This window comes from Nannospalax galili, unplaced genomic scaffold, assembly GCF_000622305.1.
Source record: "Nannospalax galili isolate Female #2095 unplaced genomic scaffold, S.galili_v1.0 scaffold209, whole genome shotgun sequence".
NCBI classification, from domain to species: domain Eukaryota; kingdom Metazoa; phylum Chordata; class Mammalia; order Rodentia; family Spalacidae; genus Nannospalax; species Nannospalax galili.
The window spans coordinates 3,453,058-3,477,431 of NW_008360319.1; the positions used below are offsets into that span (position 1 = coordinate 3,453,058).

General features: G+C 44.8%; 1 protein-coding gene across 1 annotated transcript in view; it reads left to right on the forward strand.

The window, feature by feature from the left end:
• Positions 1-8,826: 8,826 nt before the first annotated feature.
• Positions 8,827-24,374, forward strand: part of Il15ra (interleukin 15 receptor subunit alpha) — a gene marked incomplete at its 3' end in the record, with an annotated part of 31,565 nt that continues 16,017 nt past the window's right edge. Inside the window, 1 exon segment of the mRNA XM_029559694.1 lies at positions 8,827-9,605. Within this exon segment, the coding sequence (XP_029415554.1) occupies positions 9,509-9,605 (97 nt within the window).

A 24,374-nucleotide genomic window follows, 5' to 3' on the forward strand; every position in this document is an offset into this window, starting at 1 on the left:
TTTAAATAAATTTTAATTTAAAAATTCCAAAACAACTTTTGAATTCAAAAACAAAGAAACTTGAAGAAATTGTTAAGTTCACTCTGTTCTCACATATTTAAATAGTTAAGATTCAAAATCGGACCAATGAGATGGCTCAGTGTGCAAAGGCTCTTGCTACAAAGACTCATGACTTGAGTTCATTCTCCTGGACCCACATGGTAGAGGGAGAGAGTCAACTCCTGACTTCCACAAATGGGCCCCTTGCACACATAAAAAAAATAATGAATGGATGCATTGAAAAATAAAATTCAGGCTGGGCTCATGCCTTTAATCCCAGCACTAGGGAGGCAGAGGCAGGCAGATCTCTGTGAGTTCAAGGCCAGCCTGGTCTACATAGTGAGTTCCAGGCCAGCTGGGGCTACAGGGAGACTATCTCAAAAAGACCAAAAAAATAAAAAATAAAATAAAATTCAAAATCTATCTCACTGCTTAGTTTTTCCAACCTCAAAAATGATTGAATGATGGCTGTAAGACCTCAAGTTCACACAATTAGATCAGTTATTGAGAAGTGGCTTGGGCTGATGGCCAGGTGGGGCATGGCTGGAGTACTTGAGGGGCAGAAGTGGAGGACCAATGCAAATTCATTTGAGGCCAGTGTGGTTCACACAGTGATTCCAGGCCAGCTAAAGCTGTGTAATGAGATGCTGTGTCAGGGACAAAAAGAAAAACAAATATCTTGGTCTCTTGGGAGTTTCTGTTACCAAAGATTCATCCTAGGAAAAATGCAATGGATTATTTTCCCAAGAGCAGGAAAGCTTTTGTGTTGTAGGATAAGGAGCTGTCTGGTTCCAAAGATGCAGTTTACTTGGTCTGTTTCTTTCTTTTTTTTATTTTTATTTTATGTGTATGTGTGTATTGCCTGCATGTAGGTAAGTGCACCCGTGTCATGCAATGTCCTCGGAGGACAGAAGAGGCTGTCAGATCCCCTAGAACTGGAGTTATAGACAGTTGTTAGCTACCATGTGGGTGCTGGGATTTGAGCCCGGGTCTTCTTCAAGAACAGCCAGTGTTCTTAGCTGCTGAGCCATCTCTCCAGCCTGGTCTGTTTCTTTTTAAGCATTAGGGGTTGAATGAATACAGGTCCTCCTGCACTTTAGGCAAATGCTCTACCACTGAGCTACATCCAGAGCAAAGATGCCCTTTAGAGATTGTTTAGCGTCTATTTATAAGATTGGATTACAGGGTGCCAGAGAAGGCTGTCCCAAATGGGCCTTCTTAACTGGGCACGGTGGCATATGCCTTTAGTCTCAGCACTCCAGAGGCAGAGACGAGTGAATCTGTGAGATCGAGGCCAACCTGGTCTACATAACAAGTTTCAGGCCAGCTGAGAGACCCTGTCCCAAAATGACAAAAAAAAAAAAAAAAAAAAAAAAAAAAAAAGGACACCAGACCCTCTTAGAGGACACCCCAGGGTAATTAGACCACCTGCCTGGCTTCAGCTTAGGAGACGTGCAAAAGTGCTTTCAATGAAGGTGACTACCCAGAGGGTATAAAGGTGGATTTGCTGAGCCCAGAAAATGGGGCAGATCAGACCACAGTCATATTAGATGTAACCATAGCAACACAGAACGTGTTGCTCCTGGCTTTCCCTAGGTCTTGGTCCTGACTCTTCCCCAAGGAAGGGAAGAAAACTATTTGCCACCAGGGAGGCAAAAGAATGATTTCCGATTTTTGCTGATTTGGGCGAGTGGAAAAGCAGAATCTGATATAATTTATAAGAACAAAGAAATGCCATGTGTTTTATCCTTGACTCTCGAGAAGAAATTCTGTCTTCTACATGCAACACTTTGTTCTGCTTTTAAGAGAATGTGTTTTCTTCTGTCTCTGTTCTCACTGCCTCGGGTCACCAGGTTAGCTACAGCAGCCACATTGCCTTTTGCAGACCACTGAAGACTTTGCCCTAGTCCCTAAATTAGCATCTCCCAAAGCCAAAGGTGCCCTCGTCAGCCATACATCAGGCCCACATGGCAGCCCTACTGTGCCTGGATCCCTGGGGCTCCCTGAGTTATATCGGTTAGACATCAAGAATCTTGGATTAATTTTATGACTATCAGTTCTTGGGATAACCCGAGAACACCAAAAATGTTTCTTCACACAAAAGCGTGTATCCGTGTCCATAACGGTTATGAGTCATGATGAACATACAGGGAAAATTAAGGGGACATGGGAAGAGAAAGGAGACCTTACTCCAGTGTCTGGCTGAAGTCCCTGCTCAGCTGAAAACCGAGCTACAGTGCAGTTAACATTTATTGTGAAGGTTGCCAACAGAGAGATGATATTCCTTTTACATACAGATATTTTCTAATAAGAATGCTAAAGCGGGGGCTGGAGAGATGGCTCAGTGGTTAAGAGCACTGACTGCTCTTGCAGAAGACCCGGGTTCGATTCCCAGAACCCACATGGCAGCTATGAACCGTCCTTAACTCCAGTTCCAGGGGAATCCGAAGCCCTCTTCTGACCTCCACCGCATTGCACAACATGGGTACACTCACATACATGCAGGCAATACACTCATACACATAAAATAAAAATAATAAATAAAATATTTTTTAAAATGCTAAAATAGCAACGAAACATGGTTAAAGCATGAGAGTGCATGACCGCAATCATGGCCTTCCTCCTTTCCAGGACATTGTCCATGAATTGCACACACAGGAGTATCAACTGCTGTTTGCAATGAAAACATCCAAACTTCTCATGTCATCCCTGTGGTCTAGAGTGTTACCTTACCAGCTACAATTCTATCCAATGAATCATCATATGATCTCTTTTTAATTTCCTTCCTCACCCCTCTTTTTTTTTTTTTTTTTTTTTTTGAGACAGGGTTTCTCTATGTAGCCCCAGCTGGCTTGGAACTCACCAGGTAGACCAGACTGGCCTCAAACTCACTGGGACGTGTTCGCCTCTGCCTCATGAGTGCTGGGATCAAAGGCATGCACCATATCTGGACCTCATTCAAATTTAACAGTCTTTGAAAATGGCATTTCAGAATCCAGCTACATCCCATGGGAGGCTATCATATAGATAAGGAAGGACAGTGCTCTCGCCTCTTGCCTATTTCCTAGTCTTTCTCTGAGCACTTCTCTTTCTGTTAACCCCATGCTTAGATCTATGTGAAAATTTCCTTCTTAGGGGCTGGCAAGATGGTTCAGCAGGTAAAGGTACTTCCCACCAAGCCTTGACAACCTGAGTTCTAGCCCCACCATGTACATAGAAGGAGAGAACTGATTCCCACAAGTTGTCCTCTGACCTCTACGCATGCACTGTGGCATGCACATGCACACGCACACACAGAGTCAATCAATAAATGAAGTGTAATGAAATATTTAATTTAAAATTTTCTTTAAAAAGTCCAATTCTGCTTCATACTGGCTAATCCTGAAAGTCTTTTCTGTAGTAAAGTCGGGAATCCTGGTTTTACTTTAGTAGAGGTCTCTGAAAAGAACTCTTCAAGCCATTACAGATGACAGTGTAGAGCTGTGCCCCTGGCCTGCACACCCCACTGCCACTAAGACCTGTATTCATAATAGATGAAAACAACCCAACAATCACCAACTGATAAATAAGCAGATCACAGTGGAGTTTTAATCCACCTTAAAAAAAGGAACGAAATCCTGAAACGGCAACATGGATGGATGTTTCAAACATACTGAGTGGACACTGTGTGTGATTCTATCTATGTAAAATACTCAAAATAATCAACTCTGCAGAGAGGCTAAGATTAGCGGTTTCTAGGGGGAGGGGGAATTTACTATAGTTAGTAGGTTTTTAGGGGAAATAGAAATATTCTGGGATTAGTGGTGAAGATGATGGCATGATATTTGAAAACATTAAGAAGCACTGGGTTGTTCACTTTAAAGTGGTGCATTGTCAAATGAATGATAAGTTGACTGAAATTTTTAACATGAAGATGGAAAAGGAGGAGGAATAGGAGGAAGTGAAGAAGAGAAAGAGGTTGTCTTTGTATGTGTGTGTTGTGTGTATACATGTTCACATGAGGGGGTATAGAAAAATATGTTTGCCTGTGTATGGAGGCCAGAGGTGAACATTGGGTGTCTTCCTCAATTGCCGTCCATGTAATTTTTTGACACAGGTCTCTCACTGAACCTGACACTTCCCTATTCAGCCAAACAAGCTGGCCAGCAAGCTGCTGTGATCCCGCTGGCCTCAGCTTGCTTAGTGCTGGGGTTGAGATGCACCCTGCCATGCCTGGCTTTTAATGCAGATGCTGGGGATCCAAACTTGGTCCTGGTATTTGCACAGCAAGCACTTTACCAACTGTGCCCTCTCCCCATCCCCATTCAGAATCACCCGAAGGCTGGTATATTCTATTAAAGGTTTGGCCCCTAGCTGATGGCTCTGTTGTGAGCTGGTAGGACTTAAGAAGTAGGCCTGATGGGAGTAAGTGAAGTCATTGGGGGCGTATCCTTGGAGGCAATACTGGAATCCTCTCTCTCTCTCTCTCTCTCTCTCTCTCTCTCTCTCTCTCTCCCCCTCTCTCTCCCTCTCCTTCTCAGCTGCCATGAAGTGAGTAGTTTTGCTCTCTCACACGGTCCCCACCATAATACTCTGTTTCACCACAGGCCCAAACTGATGGAAACAGGTAAGCATGGACTGAAAACATTAGCCAAAATAAATATGTCCTCCTTTTAAGCTGTTTCCAGTATTTTGTCCCAGCAAGAGAAAGACAATTGACACAAAGAATAAAGAGAAGGAGATGAAGGATCCCTTAGTGTTGAACCACGGTTCTTCGTCCCCCTTTGGTGTCCCACAAGGCAGTCCATGACTCCAGCTCCAGGGGATCCAACACCTTCTTCTAGCCTCCATGGGCATTGCACACATGTGGTATTCTTACATTCATGCAGGCAAAACACTCAGACACATAAAATAAGTATTTTTTAAATATCGATAAAAATGAAACAACTATACACGCAGCAACTTGAATGACTCTCAAGGGAATAACCCTTAATGAAAAGATGACCTCCTAAAGGCTGTTTAGTCTGTGATTCTATTTATAAAACATTCTTGAAGGGACAAAGTTGGCAGAAAGCACAGAAGAGGAAAAAAGGAGAGAGGCAGGTGGCTGTGGTGTTTCCGAGTAATTCAGAAAAGTCGGGCATGGACCGAAGCAGTGGCCTGACTGCATCTGTAAGAGACTGCATTGGGGGTGGGAATTCAGGGAAGGAAAAGTATAGCATCTCATTAAATGGATAATTACGCCACCTGTATCTTTAGTACGGCTTAAGTGAGCCTGCCTTCCTTCCTAAGACTTGTCCTGCCTCCCTGAGGGATAATCAGCCCTCCTAAGTGGATTAATAGATACATCCCATTTTTACCACAAAGGTCTCCGCCCAGACCAGAAATATTGGTGTCAATAGGGAAAACCCTACCTCGTAGAATATAAAAAGAAATTATTTTACTTGAAGGGTCTTATGTAGCCCAGATTGGCCTCGAACTCTCTGCATGACTAAAGATGGCACTGAACTGCCTCCTCCATCCTCTGTCTCTCAAGTGCTGGGAGTACAGGCACGTGTCACTATGCTCAGCTCAGGAGCCAGTATTTTTTCTCAGTATGGTTAGCATGCATTCGGTAGAACCTGAATATGTTTGATATTATTAAAGAATCATGTTTATTTCTCATTTGACCATATCATCCCTAGATATATGCTTAAGTGCTTAGAGAAGAAATGAAACGACATCTGGGTTGGTCTCAGTTAGAGGGGACCATTCCTGCTAGGATGAAACAGTGGACTTCCTGTGCTCACCAACTGGCTAGGTAATAAGTAAGTGGATTTCACTTTACTACTATAGCATAGTACTGTCCTCCGACAGGCAGACCATCCGCAGACACCATCTTCCCAAGCCTGACTGCACCTGCTTGCCTAGGATCATCACAGCTAAGCTCGTTGACTTCTACTCTCAAAAAGAAAGGAGGGGCAGGGAGAGGCAGCCACACTCCCAGCCACACCTCACCCCTGCCTGCATGAGGGGACGAGGCTAATGGTATATAAACTGAGGAAGCTGTGGGGAGGGGCTTTCGACATTTTGTGTAGCTGTGGGGATGTCACCATCCACACTTGGATGAAGACCTTCCAGTGTGGCCTTAGGAGGGGATCACCCACACTCTGTAAGGAAACCCTCACCCAATGCTCTGTATTTAAGTCCAATAAACTCACTGGTTTCTCAGACTGCAGTATGACAAAATCAGACCTCGGCTTGTCGTAGGAATCAAGAGAGGAGGGAGGATGGGTGTCATTTGGGCGTCCGAGATGGAATTTTAGCTACAACTACTTTTTTGTTTTGCTAAAGTTTTGTTTTGTTCAGTTTTTGAGAAAGGGTCTCATGTAGCTCAGACTAGCCTTGAACTCTATGTAGCTAAGGATGACCTTGAACTGCTGATCCACCTCCTCAGTGCTGGCATTACAGGGGTGTGTCACCATGCTGAGCTTATACAGTGCTAAAGATGGAACCCAGCGCCTCCTGCATGCTACAGAAACACTGTACCAACTGAGCTGCATCCCTACCCCTTTAGTTTTCTTGTTTGTTGCTAGCTTGGCTGGATTTGGCTTGGTTTGCTTTTTTGAGGCATGCACTTAAGACAGGAAAAATTAGGGGGATGTGAGATCAGCAAGGAGCCCCTCACCTAAGTGTCTAGTTAAAGCCTCTTGACACCTGGGTGGAGAGATGACTCAGCAGTTAAGTGAACTTGGTGCTCTTGCAAAGGACCTGGGTTCAGTTCCCAGCACCCACATGGAGACTCACAACCATTTGTAACTTCAGTTCCAGGGGATCTGACACCCTCTTCCTGCCTTCAGGATACTGCACACATGTGAAACATGTACATGCATGCAGGCAAAACACTCATACACATAAAATTCAAATAAATGGGGGGCTGGAGAGATGGCTCAGTGGTTAAGAACACTGGTTGTTCTTGCAGAAGACCATGCAGGTTTGAATCCCAGCATGGCAGCTAACAACTGTCTATAACTCCAGTCCCAGGGGATCTGACAACCTCTTTCAACCTCCGCGGGCATTGCACGACACGGGTGCACTTACCTACGTGCAGGCAATACACGCATACACATAAAATAAAAATAAATAAAATTTTTTAAAAATTCAAATAAATGAAAATTTTTAAAGCCTCTTGCCACCTGAGAAGCAAAAATCCCAACACAATCAACATTTTCTGTAAAGGTTGCTAACATAGAAATAATATTTCTTTGGTGTATAGATACTTTATGTTAAGGTAACAATGGACCAGGTCAAGACCTAACGTATGTGGCTTTGGGTTCATTCCTTTCCCCAGACATTGTCTGAGAATCTCCAAGAAGACAACTTTGTTTCGAGTAAAGATGGTCTACTTTCCTGCATTCCTGAGATCTAAACTTTTACTACATCTATTGTAATCCTGTTTGGTGCCCCCAGGAACCACCCAGTGATCTCATTTAGGTTCCTTCACAACCCTTTAAAGGGAATGGCTTTAAAACTCACCAAAATCCTATATATGATACTTAAAAAAGAATGAAGTTGGGCTCTGTCTCAGAAAAGCCCTGTTCTAATTTGTTTCTCATTGCTGTGACAAAATACTCTGACCGATACCAACTTGGGGAGGAAAGTGTTTATTTTATCTTGCATTTCCTGGGTCACAGTTCATCAGGGAGCCCAAGGTAGGAACTCAGGGCAGGAACTTGGAGGCAGGAGCTGGAGCACAGGCTGTGATAGAACACTGGTTACTGGCTTGGGCCCCTGGCCCAAGTTCAGCCTGCCTAATTTTTTTTTATAATTTTCTTTATTTTTATTTTATGTGTATGAGTGTATTTGCCTACATGTGTGTAAATGCACCCATGTCATGCAATGCCCTCAGAGGTCAGAAAGCCACTTTGTATTCCCCTGGAACTGGAGTTACAGACGACTGTTAGCCAAGGAGGGAGGAAGGGGCGGAGGAGCGGGAGGAGCTGGAGAGGAGGAAGAGGATTAAGGAAACAGAAATACCTCAGTGTCTCATTTCTATAGACAAGTTTTTTTTTTAATTTAATTTATTATTTTTATTTTATGTGTATGAGTGTATTGCCTGCATGTATGTGAGTACACCCATTCCGTGCAATGCCGCCAAGGTCAGAAGAGGGCTTCGGATTCCCCTGGAACTGGAGTTAAGGACGGTTGGTAGCAGCCATGTGGGTGCTGGGAATCGAACCTGGGTCATGCAGGTCTGGTCATTCTAATTCCACATCTAGAACTAGGCATTTCTGACTGAACACCCTGCATTTTCCCAAGGCAGATCACTCTCCACAACATGGGGCTTGACTTTAAATTCCAAGAAAGTTCAATTTTTTTTAAAAAGCAAACAAAAAACAAAACCTTAAAAGGGGAAGTTTGGTAAGACCTAAAAAAAACTTTGTCTTGGTTTGGCTCCAAAAAAAAACCTTGGGGCTGGAGAGATGGCAGCAGTTAAGAGCTAACTGCTCTTGCAGAGGACCCAGGTTCGATTCCCAGCACCCACATGGCTGCTACCAACCGACCTTAACTCCAGTTCCAGGGGAATCCGAAGCCCTCTTCTGACCTTGGCGGCATTGCACGACATGGGTGAAAAAAACACGACATGGGTGCACTCACATACATGCAGGCAATACACTCATACACATAAAATATAAATAATAAATTAAATTAAAAAAAAAACTTGTCTATAGAAATGAGACACTGAGGTATTTCTGTTTCCTTAATCCTCTTCCTCCTCTCCAGCTCCTCCCGCTCCTCCGCCCCTTCCTCCCTCCCTCTTTTCCCTGTTGCAACTCTTGGCATTTACTTGGGTTGGAAAGGTGCGGCAGGAATACGGCAAAAGCACCCTGGCCTGACCCGAGCGTCCAGTGGCCGCAGCAGGCAGGTAGCCAAGGCTGTGATCCCTTCTTGGGGACTGAGCGCACTGGGAAAGTGACCTGGCCACGATTCATTGCCCAGAGGCGTCCGCGCTGGGGCGACATCTCCGCTGTCACCCACAGACCAGACCGCGGACGGCCCGAGCTCTGGCCACCCAGAGGGAAACTTTGAAAGCTGCAGCCCGAGGTATTGCGGGACAGAAGCGAGGGCAAGGGACAAGCGACCTGGTGACAAGCTGAAGCGAAGTCTGTGGACCCAAATTTGTTGGCCTCTGGGGTGGGGACAGCTCCCGGCCCTATGAACTTTGGGAGTCCCCAGTATCCAGGAGCGAAAAGGAGAGGGGTCCCGCGCTCCTGGGGACCCGAGCACTGGCGTCGGGGGGTCGCTGCGGCCCCCGGGGCTTCATCCAAAGCAGGGGTGGGGATGCTGAGTCACAGATCTGTCACCGCTCCTCACCTCTCCGCAGCCCTCCGGGGGCTAAAGCAAAAGCGAAAGCGAATGCGCCGGGCGGCAGGACAGTCCCAGAGCTGCGCTCCTTACGTCCCGGGGGCCCGGGCCTGGTGTCCCGGCGACCCCGCGGGGACCCGCGGCCATGGCCCCGCCGCAGCTCCCGAGCAGTGCAGTCCACGCCCTCCGCGCCTTGGTGGTGCTGTTGCTGCTGCTGCTGCTGACGCCGCCGCTGACACCCGGTAGGGAGCTGCGCTCGCACACGCGGGGAACCACAGGGGTACCCGCGCGTCCAGCGGGACCTGACCCCCGCGTCGCATCTTCCCAGGCCGCGCCAGGAATCTGTCTAGGGAGGTCGCGGTGCTCCAGCAGGGACCTGGGAGAGGGCGCGGCGCTGGGCGGGAAGGACACGTGGAGGCGGCGGCTTGGCAGCCGCGGAGAGCGCAGTCCAGAGAGTGGCCACTTGCGGTGCTCCCGGGAGCCCCCGGATGGCGATTCTGAGACCTGGGGAGGACGACAGGTCTGAGAAGTCCCGCTTGGCAACCAGGGCGCAGAGTTGGGGTACTTGGAGCAATGCGACCGCGTCTCTGTGAGCCCACCCGGCCGGGAGTCCTGCCCGTGCGGTTCCAGGAGGGGCTTGAGGGGATAAAGGTCCCGGTGACTTTCAGGCCAAAGCAAATTAGATGGAAAGACTCGGTATAGGACTGTGCTCCTCCGAAGGAACAAAGCGTGTCGGGCAGGTTGCACACCTAGGAAACCTCTTCTAGTTCTTAAATGGGCAGAAAACCTGGAGCTGGGATGGTTGGGGTGGTGGAGACTGTAGCCCCTGGCAGAGGGTAGCGGCGAAGCCGGTGGTCCTTTTTGGTGTGTTCCGAAACGGATCGCCTAGACCTACTCTTGTCGGGAAGGAAAAAAAAAACAAATGAGTGCGGTTTCTAGAGTTGTGTTTCCGGTGATCCCGAAGGAAAGCGAAGGGACAGATGCGTCTTAGCGGTGGCCCAGTCCGTGATGCTTCACCTTACAGTCAAGTTCTTGAGAGTGTGATAAAGTCTACTTGCTCTCTGTCCAGAAAAGTAGTGCGTAAAAGCGCATACTTGCAAAATGTGCACATGATTCGGGGGATGAGGGAATCACTGGCCGCCACCTGTGGACATCCATGTGCGTTAGCAATCCTTTTTCCCCGTGTGTGTTTTAAAGCAAGATTCCCAGTGATTGACATCCAAATCCAGTCTCCTTGGGATTCAGTCAGCGTCAACCACTCACAGTTGCTACTGGGGTTGGCTCCATCAGGGTTTTATGAAGTTTCGTTTTCCTGAAACTGTGATTCTTGGGCCCCCACCCTCCATCTGTGAAGCTGAGTTACTCGGTAAGTTCCTCTCCACTGGTTAGCAAAGAATGGTTCCTGAGAGGCTAGAAATATCCTGCAGCTGGACACCTCCGTTAGGTAATGTGAAAGTGAAATGTAATTGCTGTCCTCCCTGCCAAGGGGAGGTGTCTACCTGGATCACAGGGAACACTGGAACAAGGCCACCACAGCTCAGGCACTTTACGGCAGCCTCGATCTTTGACCTTGCCAGGGTGCTACCTGCCATCACGTGGCATCTGTTTCTTTGTTTTAACGGCTTTACTGGGGCATAACTGGCAGACGGTAAACTGCATATATTTGAGGTGTATAACTTGTTAAGTTTCTAGTTAAACTTGTATACTCTTGAAACTATCACCGCAAATCAAGAGAGGAAACATATCTGTCACTACCAGTTCCTTCACACCCTCCCATAATCTTGTGCCCCCCCCCACAAGCCTGCTTTCTTGGCAATGATTTGTTGCACTTTCTAGAATTTTATAGAAATGCAATTATACAGTATGTGCTCTTTCTTGTTTGGGTACTTTAGCTCAGTAACTCTTCTGAGACCTCATTCTTGTAACTTGTATCAACAGAAAATTCCGGGTGGAGGTACACACCTGTAATCCCAGTACTCGGGAGGCTGATGCAAGAGGATTGAGAGTTCAAGGCCAGGCTGGGCTACATAGTGAGATCTAAAAGCAAGAAAAAAAAAGGGGGGGTGGGAGTGAGGAGGTGGTTCAGTGGGTGAAAGCACTTGTCATGCAGGTGTGGGAACCTGAATTCTAATCCCAGAACCCATGGAAAAACCAGATGCACAGCACAGTAAGGGGGAGATGGGAGGCAGAGACAGGAGAATCCTGGGAAGGTCACAGTGGGAAACCAAAGAAAGGGAGAGTTTTTCTCAAACAAGGTGGAAAACTCTCTCACAGGGTGGAAGATGAGAACTGACTCTACCCCCTACTCTCAGCATCCTGAGTGCTGAGAGTGTGCCACTGTACCCAGCTAAATAATTTTTTATGTGTGTATATCTAAGTGCACCCGGGTTATGCAATGCCCAAGGAGACCAGAAGAGGGCATCGGATTCCCTGGAACAGGAGTTACTGTCCCTTGCTAGATGGGTGCTGAGAACTGAACCCAGGTCCTCTGGATGAACAGCCAGTGCTCTTAACCACTGAGCCATCTGCCCAGCCCCCATAGCTAAACAATTCTTTATTGTTAGAGCTGTGATTAAGCTTCAGCTGCCTCATCACTCTGAGATATTTAGGTTGTTTCCATTTGTCTAATGTTCTAAAGCGGCTCAGAATTGGATGAAAATGAGTCCTATGGAGCAAAATAGAGGGGAACTCTCAACATCTAAGAAGTAAGGTGTTGGAGATAAGATTTGTTTGTTTGTTTGTTTGTTTATGACAGGGTCTCACTACGTAGCCTCGGCTGGCCTGGAACTCTCCACAGACTAGGCTGGCCTGAAACTTACAGAGATCTGCCTACATTAGCCTTAGCGTTCCAACCGCTGGGATTAAAGGCTTGAGCCACCATACCTGACCCTGGGAATTACTCTTCTTAATCAAATAGTACTTTCAACTATCTTTTTAAAAAATATTTTATTTATTATTTTTGTTGTATGTGTCTGAGTGTACTGCCTGCATGTATGTGAGTGCACCCATGTCATGCAATGCCGTGGAGGTCAGAAGAGGGATTCCCCTGGAACTGGAGTTAAGGATGGTTCTTAACCACCATATGGGTGCTGGGAACTGAACCCAGGTCCTCTGTAAGAGCAGTCAGTGCTCTTAACTGCTGAGCCATCTCTCCAGGCCCCTTTTACCTATCTTATTTTCAGTTGAATAGCTTTGGGTTGGTTGATTTCCTTAAATAACTTGGAACTAAATGAATAAACATATATGACCCCTTGGCATATATTCTAGGAATCGTGTTGGTGTCACTCATTAAAAATGGTGGATGTGATTGGAAGGTTTCTCCTTGGAAGACTTGCTACCCTTCTGGGTAGTGGGGTAGGGCACTGAGGGTCTGTGCAGTGGGTACATTACTGAGGCTGCTTTCAGTAAGAGTGTAGAGAACAAACTACAGTCAGGAGAACGTGGAGGAGGCAAGTGAGCCTGAGGACTCTGCAATAATTTGATGAGTGGTGAAGAAATGTCAAAACAAGGTGATGTCAATGTAGTGGACAGGAACTAGCACATGTCCTCTTGAGTCCAAACAGTATGGCATATATTTTATTCTTTTCCTATCATTTAATCTACAACTTATAGACACTCAATCTTCTCATCCTCAAGGTAGATTCGGAAACCTAGTTAATGAACCCAAGAGAACAGGATGGATGAGTTGGCTGCAACAAGCCGGGCACAGTCTATACTCACTGCGCCATGAGGAAGTGCGTTGGGTTGGCTGGCATTTCAGGCAGAAAACAAGGAAGGAAAATGGGTGGCTGGAAACTAGAGGCCCTGACTGGGCATGTCTGATCATTGTGAGCTTCCAGACGGGAAGAGCCACGTTTTACTGTTCTTTGTATTGTACCACCTATCACAGCATCCAAATGGCAGAGTAAGGGAAAGAAAATGCCAGAATGGATTCTGACTCTGCTTAGAATGGGAGGTGAGTGATAAAGAAGCTCTTGAACTCCAGACATGAGAGTAGGCCAGGGCTCCTTGCCCGTCTTAGACTCTGTAAAACAACTTGATAAAAAATCCTGAGTCACAGGTCCTGGGAATAGAAACAGGCGTGTCCTTACGCTTCGTGTGAATGGTTGTTAGGACTTGTGTGCTTTGGGGCTATATGAAAACTTTGAAAATACTGTAACTGTAAGTTAGTTCCAGTTTCCATAACTTCATCCATTAAATGTATTTAGAAGCTCCTAACTTCAGAACATGCCTACCATATCTAGGGCTTAGATTTGGGAAAGGAGCCCTAGAATAATGCACCATCATTATGCGATCTATAATCTAGCACAAGGTGAGACTTGCTTAACTTGGATATCTGCCATCCAAGTGCTAATCAGGCCCGACCCTGCTTAGCTTCCAAGATCATGAGATCTGGCATGTTCAGGGTCGTATGACTACAGACTTACACTGAATGTCTAAGGACCAACATAAAGAGATATTATCATTGGAGTATTAAAAGATGTGATTAAGGTTTATGAAAGTGAAAATTTATCATTACAATAAAATGTATTATTATTAATGCAATTATGAGACCATCTAACTCTGAGAGATAAATGACTAGCTATCACTTGGTATTTTTTGTTGGCTGAAGTAGGTCGATAACCTTGTGCTCAACTGTTCCTGGTTTATCTTTGAAGACCATTCACTATAAAAACTCAAGATAGGCAGGCATGGTGGTGCATGTCTTTAATCCCAGCAGAGGCAGGTAGATCTCTGTGAGATGGAGGCCAGCCTGGTCTGCATAGGGAGTTCCAGGCCAGCTGTAGCTACAGAAAGACTCTGTCTCAAAGACCGAAAAAAAAAAAAAAAAGACTTCCCTTTTCAGCAAAAACACAGAGTATATAATGCAAAGCCCTCTCAGTACAATGAGAAGTATAACATAAGTGTCTCCTTAAATACATAGCTGGCAAAAGATAATCAGGTGTCCAAATAAAAATAATAACAAGTGCAACCGATTATGACTAGTAATAGATACATACAGATTAGAGACGCATACACCAACATCTCAGCAGCAGAAACAATGAGTCTTTCTGCAAGGAACAATATATTCTAAAATGAAATGTAGATCTTTTTTAAAGGTTAAAAACTCATTCAATTTTATGTCTTACAGGGCTTACACTGAGTTCAATATTGTATAACTGTATTAATTCAACAGCGAACCTAAAAATTTTATAGCCACTTTTGAAAGAAATGTATCTTTGCTCTGGAAATTGTTATTGAGTATGTTAAAGCTATAATGAAATGCTTCTTCTAAAATCCATAACTCCAGTCCCAGGGGATCCAACAGCCTCTCCCAACCTCCGCAGGCATTGCACAACATGGGTGCGCTTACCTACATGCAGGAAATACACGCAAAAATTTTTTAATTTTCTTAATTAAAAAATAACAAAGTTTTATTGTTACGGGTATATAATGTATGCAAAAGTAAGATGTATGGACAACAGTAACACAAATGTGGGTAGTGGGTATGGAAGAATACTGTTTAAGGGTTTGTGTGCATGTGTGCATGTGTGTTGCATGAGCACATGTGAGGGGTATGTGTGTGTGGAGGCCAGAGGACAATGTTTGGGGTCCTATTCTGTCACTCTCTGCCTTCTTCCTTTGACACAGAATCTCTCACTGGACATGGAGCTAGACTGGCAGAGATCCCCTCATCTGCTCTCCCCACACACATGCACATAGCCACACCCAACTTTTTTATATGGGTTCTGGGGATTTCAACTTAGATCTTCATGCTTGAGGTGCAAGCATTCTTATCCACTGTACCCTCTTGCCAGCCATGTTTAAGGTTCTTCGGTTGCATGGGTGACGTGGTATAATATCTCTTGGAGAGATAAAGTGCAATGAGGTAAATGTGCTGGATAGCTTTAGTTGTCAACTTGACACACTGGGTAGAAGGAACCTTGATTGGTGGGTTACCTCCATCGGACTGGCCTATGGCCATGTCTGTGGGGCATCTTCTTGATTACTGAGTGATGTGGGAGGGCCCAGACCATTGTGTGTGGTGCCACCCCTGGGCAGGTTGTTCTGTATTGTATAAGAAAGCAGGTTGAGTAGGGGCCAGGAGAGCAAGTCAATAAGCAGCATTCCTCCATGGCCTGTGCTTCAGCTCCTGCCTCCAGGTTCCTGCCCTGAGTGCCTGCCTTGGGCTCCCTCCGTGATGAACTGTGACCCGGAAGATATAAGCCAAATAAACCCTTTCCTCCTCAAGTTGGTATTGGTCAGAGTGTTTTGTCACAGCAATGGAGAAACAAACTAGAACAGTAAAGACACAAACTATAACCCCTAAAGCAACCCCTGAAATAATACCGTATTGAGCTGGGGATGGTGGATCATGTCTGTAATCTCAGTACTTGAGAGACTGAAGCAGGAGAATTTGTGTGAGTCTGAGTCAAATCTAGGCTACATAGTGAGTTCTAGGCCAGCCTGGGCTACAGAGTGAGAGTGTGCCCCAAACACAAACTCAATAAATAAAAAATTAATAAAAATAAAATAATGTGCTGGGCACACATCTTTAATCCCATCCCTTGGGAGGCAGAGGCAGGTGGATCTCTGTGAGTTCAAGGCTAGCCTGGTCTACATAACTAGTTCCAGGCCAGCTGGGGTTGCAGGGAGACCGTCTCAAAAATACCCAAAAAAATGCAGTAGTGATTTTCATTAATAAGTCAATAATGGAGATAAAAAAGGAATCATAAAATGTGTTCTAGTAATTCATGGCAGGATCATCTCCACAGGGAATTCCACAGAATCTATAGAAATGTCATAAAGATAAGTGAGAGCTGAGAGGTCACAGAATTCCAAGTCAATATATTTTAAACTATCAGTTTGCAAAAGACCAATAGCAAACACTAGGAAAGTTAAATTAAAACTATATTATTTTAATTGACATCAAAAATATTAAGTCCAATATAGTCAAATGAGATGGTTTGGGATGTTCTGTGTGATATACACACAAAAAAAATCAACAAATTTTTAAAAAATGTATTATATTTGAGGAGGAAGCATGGAAATTTACATCATGTTAATTAGTCGAGGTGATAAACATTATCATTGAAATCTGCCCGATGACTTTATAGACATACACAGGTGTCAAGGATCCAAGTGCAACCAATTCTGACCAGTAATAATCAGATACATACAGATTAGAGATGTTAGTAGCAAAAACAATGAGTCTGTCTGCAAGGAACAACATATTCTAAAATGAAATGGAGATCTTTTTTAAAGGTAAAAAACTCATCTAATTTTATGTCTTACAGAGCTTATACTGAGTTCAATAATATATAACTACATTAATTCAACTGTGAACCTAGAAACTTGCACCCACTTGTGAAAGAGATGTACTGTTGCTCTGGAGTGTGTTACTGAATATGTTAAAGCTGTAGTGAAAAGCTTCTAATAATGTAGTTATTAAAAATTTTAAAAAGTATGATTAAAAAAATAATTCTTCAAAGCATAAAAATTTGCTCCTTAATAAGTAGTAGATATAAAAAACATTATCATTGAAATCTACCTGATGACTTTGTATCCATGCTTAGATGCCAAGGAGCCCAGAAAGTAACCAACTGTGACTAGTGATAGTCTGATATATAGAGATTAGAAACCCATGTGCAAACATCTTAATGTCAATTGCATTAAAAATGAAGTTTTCTGCATGAAACTCTGTATTTTAATAATGAAACAGAGATCTTGTTTAAAGGTTAAAACCTCATTTAATTTTATATCTTAAAGGGTTTATACCGAGTATAATATTGTATAACTGTAATACTTCAACTGTAAACCTAAAAATGTACAGCCAATTTTTTAAGAAATGCAGCCTAGCTCAGAAAATTGTTATTGACTATGTCAGTGCTGATGTAATGAAATGCTTCTTATAAGTATGTGGTTATTAAATAAATAATTTAATAAAAAATTTATAAAAAATATTAAGTCCAGGGGCTTGAGCTGGCTTAGTGGTTAAGAGCACTGACTCCTCTTGCAGAAGACCCAGGTTCGATTCCCAACACCCACATAATGGCTAATAATCATCCATCATCTGTAACTCCAGGTCTGGGGATCCAATGCTCTATTCTGACTTCTGCAGGCATTGCCCAACATATGTGTAATAAAAAATTTATAAAAAATATTAAGTCCAGGGGCTTGAGCTGGCTTAGTGGTTAAGAGCACTGACTCCTCTTGCAGAAGACCCAGGTTCGATTCCCAACACCCACATAATGGCTAATAATCATCCATCATCTGTAACTCCAGGTCTGGGGATCCAATGCTCTATTCTGACTTCTGCAGGCATTGCCCAACATATGTGTACTTACATACATGCAGGGAACGCTCACACACATAAATTAATTTTTTAATATTTTATTTATTTTTAAGTGCAGAACCCATGAGGCCCCACCCCTGAGTAGTTAACCATTAATGACTTAGGAGATGGAGAATCATTTTTCTTCATTGGTAAGTCATTGGTAAGTTGTCCATGCTCCAGTAGATAACCCCACATTGCTCATGCAAGCAATGCTAATTAAACTCAGTGGGTCATTAAAAAGAAACATTTGAAAATAGGAGGGGTGGACTCCTTAGGAGGAAGGAGACTAGACGGAAGTGATGAGAGGGCAGTGGGGTTCCATATGATCAAAATGCGTTATCTACATGCACGAAATTGTCAAAGAATAAAGTTAAAATATTTCTAAAAAATTAAATCCTTAGTACATCTGACAAAAGGCTGGCATACCGAAAACTGAAAAACAGTTGGCAAGATACCTCAGTCAATGAAGACACTTGCTGTCATGCCTGACGAACTAAGTTTGAATCCAGGGTCCCAAATGATGGAAAGAAAGAACTAACTCCCACAAGTTGTCCTCTGACCTTCATACAGATGCATGTACACACACACAATAAATAAACAAATATATTTAAAATGTTTAAATGCGTACAAATTTCGTTTTTTGGTCTTTGTTGTCATTGAACAACAAATGCGTACACCAGAAATGAACAAAAAACTCCTATTCCCATAAAAAAAGAGGGCCAGGGAATTGAATTGTGAGAACATTCTGGAGGCTGAGATCTCCCTCAGCCTCACCCTATTGAAGCAATTTGTACATGCCTTGGCTAAGTGGAAAAAACCTTGGCATAGAACCTTTTAAAGTCTCAATAGCGAGGGCAGAGTTCAAACAGTTCTGACAGATGTGCTAGTGAGGTTCGAAAAACATTTTGTGTTGAAGTTCACAAGGACATGGCTCGGTGGTTAAAGCGCTTGCCATGTAAGCGTCAGGACCAGGGTTCAGCTGAACTCTGAATCCATGTAAATGCCAGAGGACCTGCTGATGGGCCTGTAATTCCAGCCTCAGAGGAAAAGACGGGATCCCCAGAGCAAGCTGGCTAGAAGACTAGTCAGAATAGGGAGTTCCGTGTTTGGCTCCGAGACTCCGCCTCAATGAAGATGGAAGGGATGGAGGATGATCCCTGACATCAGGCTGCCATATGCACACGTATCCACATGCATGTGGTACACTTGCACAACACACATACACACACACACACACACACACGCACGCACACACACACACACACACACGCACACACAAAGGAAAAAGAAAAAAGAATTTTTTGATGGACATAGCTACTGTGTCTTTGGAATCATCCATTATTGTGTCTTTTGACCATTATTCCATTGTGGTTTTTGTTTGTTTTCCATGTTTGGGACTGAATCCAGGGTTTTGCCCATGCTGAGCAACCACTGTACACCCCTAGTCCATGGTATTTATATTTGTGTTAATTTGGAATGAGCTTTTTACATACTAAGAATCTTAACTTTTTGACATTTTTTGCAAATGTATTCATTATTTTTATTTTATGTATATGAGTATATTGCATGTATATATGTAAGTGTGTACACCCATGTTGGGCAATGCCTGTGGAGGTCAGAAGAGGGTGTCGGGTTTCCCTAGAACTGGAGTTACAGATGATTGTTAGGCACCCTGTGGGTGCTGGGAATCAAACCCGGGTCCTCTCCAAGAACAGCCAGTGCTCTAACCACTGAACCACATCTCCGGACCCACAAATATATGCTTTTACTCATGTCAATTGTCTTCTAATTCTTTCATCTTGCTTAATTCTTTCATTTAGATGTTTACATAATCATTTTTTCTTTATGGCGTCCACTTTGTCCATCCACATTATTACTAGTTGAAAAATAGTCCATGTGTTCTTGTCATTCAACATAGAGGAGGCTGGAATCAACCTTCTCTTTTCTTCCCCAGGACTTGCCACTCCTGTACAGTAGATGGGATTCTCAGTCTTTTGGTCAAAGGGGAGAAATGTCTCCTTAAGAATGCTAGAGGGCTGACAGGATGGCTCAGCAGGTAAAGGCACTTGCCAAAAAGCCTGACAACCTGAGTTTGATCTCCAGGATCCACATGATGGAAGGAGAGAACTGACTCCTGCAAGTTGTCATCCACACAGATGCCACAGTACGTACACACACACACACACACACACACACACACACACACACACACTAAATAAGTGCTGGTGCATGCCTTTAATCCCACTACTTGGGAGGCAGCAGCAGACGGAACTTTGTGAGTTCAAGGGCAGCCTGGTCTACATAGTGAGTTCGAGGCCAGCTGGGGTTTCAGGGAGACCCTATCTCAGAAAGACAATAAATAAAAATAAATAAATAAATGTAACAATATTTTTTTAAAAAGGAAGGGTTGAAAATTATAATTTAGACTTAAAGGAGGGATATGCTGAGACCTGAATAGCTTCTGCTTATGAGTTCTGGAAAAAATAAAATCAAGACCCTAGCCTCCAGCTGGCCATGCAGTTTAGTATGCCCTTGAGGTACTCGGCCTCCCGCTTCCACCTGAGTGCTAGGCTTAGTAGGCATGCGCCAACATATTTGGCTTTTTGTTTTGGTTTGTTTGGGTTTTGTTTTAGGGGGCACTGTTGTAGAGGGGGGTGTTTGGTTGGTTTTTTTGTTTGTTCGTTGGTTCGATGGTTGGTTGGTTGGTTGGTTGGTTTGGTAGCCCCAGTTGGCCTGAACTCACTATGTAGACCAGGCTGACCTCCATCTCACAGAGATCTATCTGCCTCCCAAGTAAGGGCTGCAGCGAGGTGTTGGCCCAGGACTTGAGTGGAGGCTATGATGAGTACAGGATGAAAGGATGCAGGAGCATCCTCTACTGAGAGTGACGGAGTCTGGTGGAAAGCCAAAACTGTGAAAAGAGCAAGTGCAGAGAATCATACAGGGGCAATTATTTCTGACTTTCACTGCCTATCTTGACCTGGCCCATGTTTGGCAGGGTAAGTGCACCACTTCAAATGTGACACCCTCCATTTTTCTCCTGCTCTCCTGTCTCCTGTGGGCTTTGGTCACATCGTGCCTGTTCCAGCCGACCTGATTCTTAGAACAGCACTGTTTCTGAAGTTGCCCCATAGTGATAGTGTTGATGATGGTGACAGGACTGATAGTGATGATCCCAATTGACAACGTGCATTCCACACTCTGTGAATCCTTGGTCCTCTCAGCGGCCTTGTGAATTACTATGCTCACTTACAGGCAACGAAATTAGAATCCAGAGCAATTCAGACACTTTCCCAGGCAGCCTCACTGCTCTTTCTGACAGTAGGAGAACCTTCTTGCCATAATGACTGAGTCCCCAAATAGGAACATCGTGGAGGTGTAGCGGTCCTTGTCGGGAAGCTTGGACTTGCTGTCCTTACGGCTCTCGAGGGCCCCGGCCCCCATCTTCGCACTTTCCAGCAGTGCCTTTCGGCAGCCAGGATTTCTTGTTGTGGCGGTTGATCAGCACTCGGGTGTTGGTCCTCAGCTCCTGCACCAGCACAGAGCGGACCTGGGTCAACGTCCTCCTCCTCCTGTTTCTGCAGCTGCTCTGGGGCCATCTCACTCTTGTATTTGCTGAGGCGGCTCATGGAAGAGGTTTTGCTCACAGTCACTCCCGTCTCCACTGTGTTGCTTCTGCCTGAAGTTAGACAGAAAGAGGAGACTCTTAGGCTTTCACGTCAGATATACTCCATTATTCTCTCTTTTCTCCCCCGTTCTAGTTTTCTTTCAATTGCCATGACAAAACACTCTGACCAATACCAACTTGGAAAGAGTTTATTTAGCTCATATCCGAGTCACATTTCATCACTGAGGGAGCCCAAGGTAGGAATTCAGGGCAGGACCCTGGGGGCAGGAGCTGAAGCACAGGACATGGAGGAGTGTAGTTTACTGGCTTCCCTGGCGCGGGCTCAGCCTGCTTTCTTAAACAATACAGAACAACCTCTTTGTGTGTGGGGGCGGGGGTCGCACCGCCCATAGTAGGCTGGGCCCTCCTGCATCACTCAACAATCCACAAAATACCCCCAGAGACATGGCCACAGGCCAGTCCAATGGAGGAAATTCCCCATTTGAGGTTCCCTCTACCCAGGTGTCAGGTTGACAAGTACAGCTATCCGGCACACACACCCATCCTCTTCCCCTGAAGTTCACTTCCTCCTCTCTCACAGTCCCCTTGCTTTCATGACTTACATACATACATAAACTTAAATCTAGAATCTATATATGAGAGAAAATGTGGCTTTTGTCTTTCTGAGCCTGGCTTAATTTGCTTAACATAATGATCTCCAGTGGCTCCCATTTTCCTGCCAATGTCATGATTTCATTCATCACTTTCATGCAACAAACAGAAATCATTGGTAGTAGATGAACTACCTAATCATGTGCATTGAATTTGAGTATTTCTGGAGGAAAAATAAGCATGAGGACCTGTCTAGCCATGAGACCACCCATGAACCTTCTTCTTAATTAAGCTGTTTACTGTTCATTGGATGAGGGAAGAGGAGGGCAGAGGTTTGCCTCTTTGTAGACTCCATTCTGACAGATGATATTGTGAGACTCATGCTTCCCAGTAATATTGGGAAGAGACAGGGATGAATACTCTTCTCTACACAAAGGCAGGACTGAGAAGCCACAGCTCAAGGGATTGAGTCCTATGCCAACCCAAGTCTGTGGCCTGTTTCTCCCCCTTAGGCAGAGGCTGGACCTTCTACCAGAATGCTCCCTTCCTGTTCCTTCCTTCTTCATCTGGCTCGTTCTTGCTCATCCTTGCACTTTATCTGGGAGTATCAACCACTGCAATTAGACAACAATGTCTGTCACTCCCACTTGTGTCCATCTGGTACATTCCCTCTGCCCTGTACACTGTGAAACAGAAAGCATTTGAAATATGTGGAAGGACTAACAGAACCTAAAGTGACTTCAACCCTCGGCAAAAGAGTGCTCCAAACAGAAAGAGGCGTCTGCAACTGCAAAGACAGCAAGTGGTCCTGTGAGCAACCGTGGCAGGTGTTTGAAATGAGGAAAGGGTTCACGGTCTCCCTTTGGAGTGACAGATGGAGGGGACAGTCAGTCCATGGAGTGAAGAGGACTGTGATCTCACAGGCTCCCTGAAGGCCTAAGACAGCAGTGTTAAGAGCAGGCTTGGGGCGAACAAGAGACAGGGTAGTTCAATTGGATGCAGTTTGGCCAACTTAAGTCCAGACTCTGTTTACCTTTTGCCCTGGGGACTTCCTGACTCTCTGGGGTTACTTATCTGTGACTGAAGACTGTGTTTTGCCAAATGAAGTAATAGCATTCTTAGAGGTCCAAAGGTCCATGGGTGATTCAGGCTTTCTCAGAAGGAGGGAACATTCTGTCACAGAGCAGGCCTAGTATTTTTTTGTGGGGCTCTCCATTCTGGTTTGCTGCCAAATGTTTTTAGAGTTATCTGAGTTATTTTTATGATCATTCCTCTCCCACCCACCCCATTGCTCCATTCCCAAGTATTTTCCCAAGCTATGTAACATACGACAAACTACCACAGGTACAGATTTAAGACATTGGGAACATCAAGCTGAACCCATGGGACTCACAAGCCACACACACACACACACACACACACACGCACACACACACACATGTGTCGCGAGCCGGGACTCTGTCCAGCAGAGTCCAGGAAAGACGACACAGACACCAAGGTGAGGTTCAAGCTTCTGTTTCTTTTTCTTCCTTTATTCTCTCTTATAGTCTCTTCATTATCTCTCTCACTGTGATGCTGCTCGTTCTGTTCTCCTATATCTCTCACTTCATTCTCTCTCACTTTATTCTCTCTCACTACATTCTTTCTTACTTCATTCTCTCTCACTGTGATGCTGTCTCGTTGTTGCTGTTCTGTTCTCTTCTGTTCTGTTCTATTACACACCTCAGCTGTTCATATAGCGTTTCCAACAGCCCTCCCTCTAGCCAGGACCAATCAGAGCTCACACACGTGCAGCGGCCAGGCAGAGTGCAGCTCATTAGCCACGTAGCAAGATCATCAGGCTGGCAGCACCTGTTTTTGGGCTCATCATACTTCAGAGTTGGGGTAAACAAGTGGGATTCACGAGCCTTGGCAATCAGCCAAGAGTTGAAGTAAACAGCACGAGGTTTGGCAGCCAGCCAGGGCGCCATCGTTGGCTGGCTCGGCTGTGCTCGCTTCCCACACACATGCATGTGCATGCACGCAGGGTAGGGTGTAGAGATCAAGATGGGAGAATTAGATACTGGAGAGCCAGCAAGACTGCTCAGTGGATGAAGGCACTTGCCACCAAACCTGATGACCTGATTCAACCCCAGGATCTACATGGTGAAGAGAGAAAAAACCAACTTCCACCGGCTGTCTTCTGACTGCCACACATGTGCTGTGGCACATGTGTACTTTCACATATACGCACAAAATTTAAAAAAGCATAATTTAAATGTTTTTGAAGCATTAGAGGAGAACTTTAGAGGAGTGTGGCAGGACAGACATGGAAAAGAAATTCTCGCTGAGAAAACTAATACCATGACCTGGTATTGCTCACAGCTTCACATTTTCAATGAGGGCTAAAGAATCATTTGCTGTGCTGCACTTGTAGAGCAGAGCAGTAGTTCCCAAAATGCTGTCCAAAACCTGCAGCACTGGCACTGTCTGGAC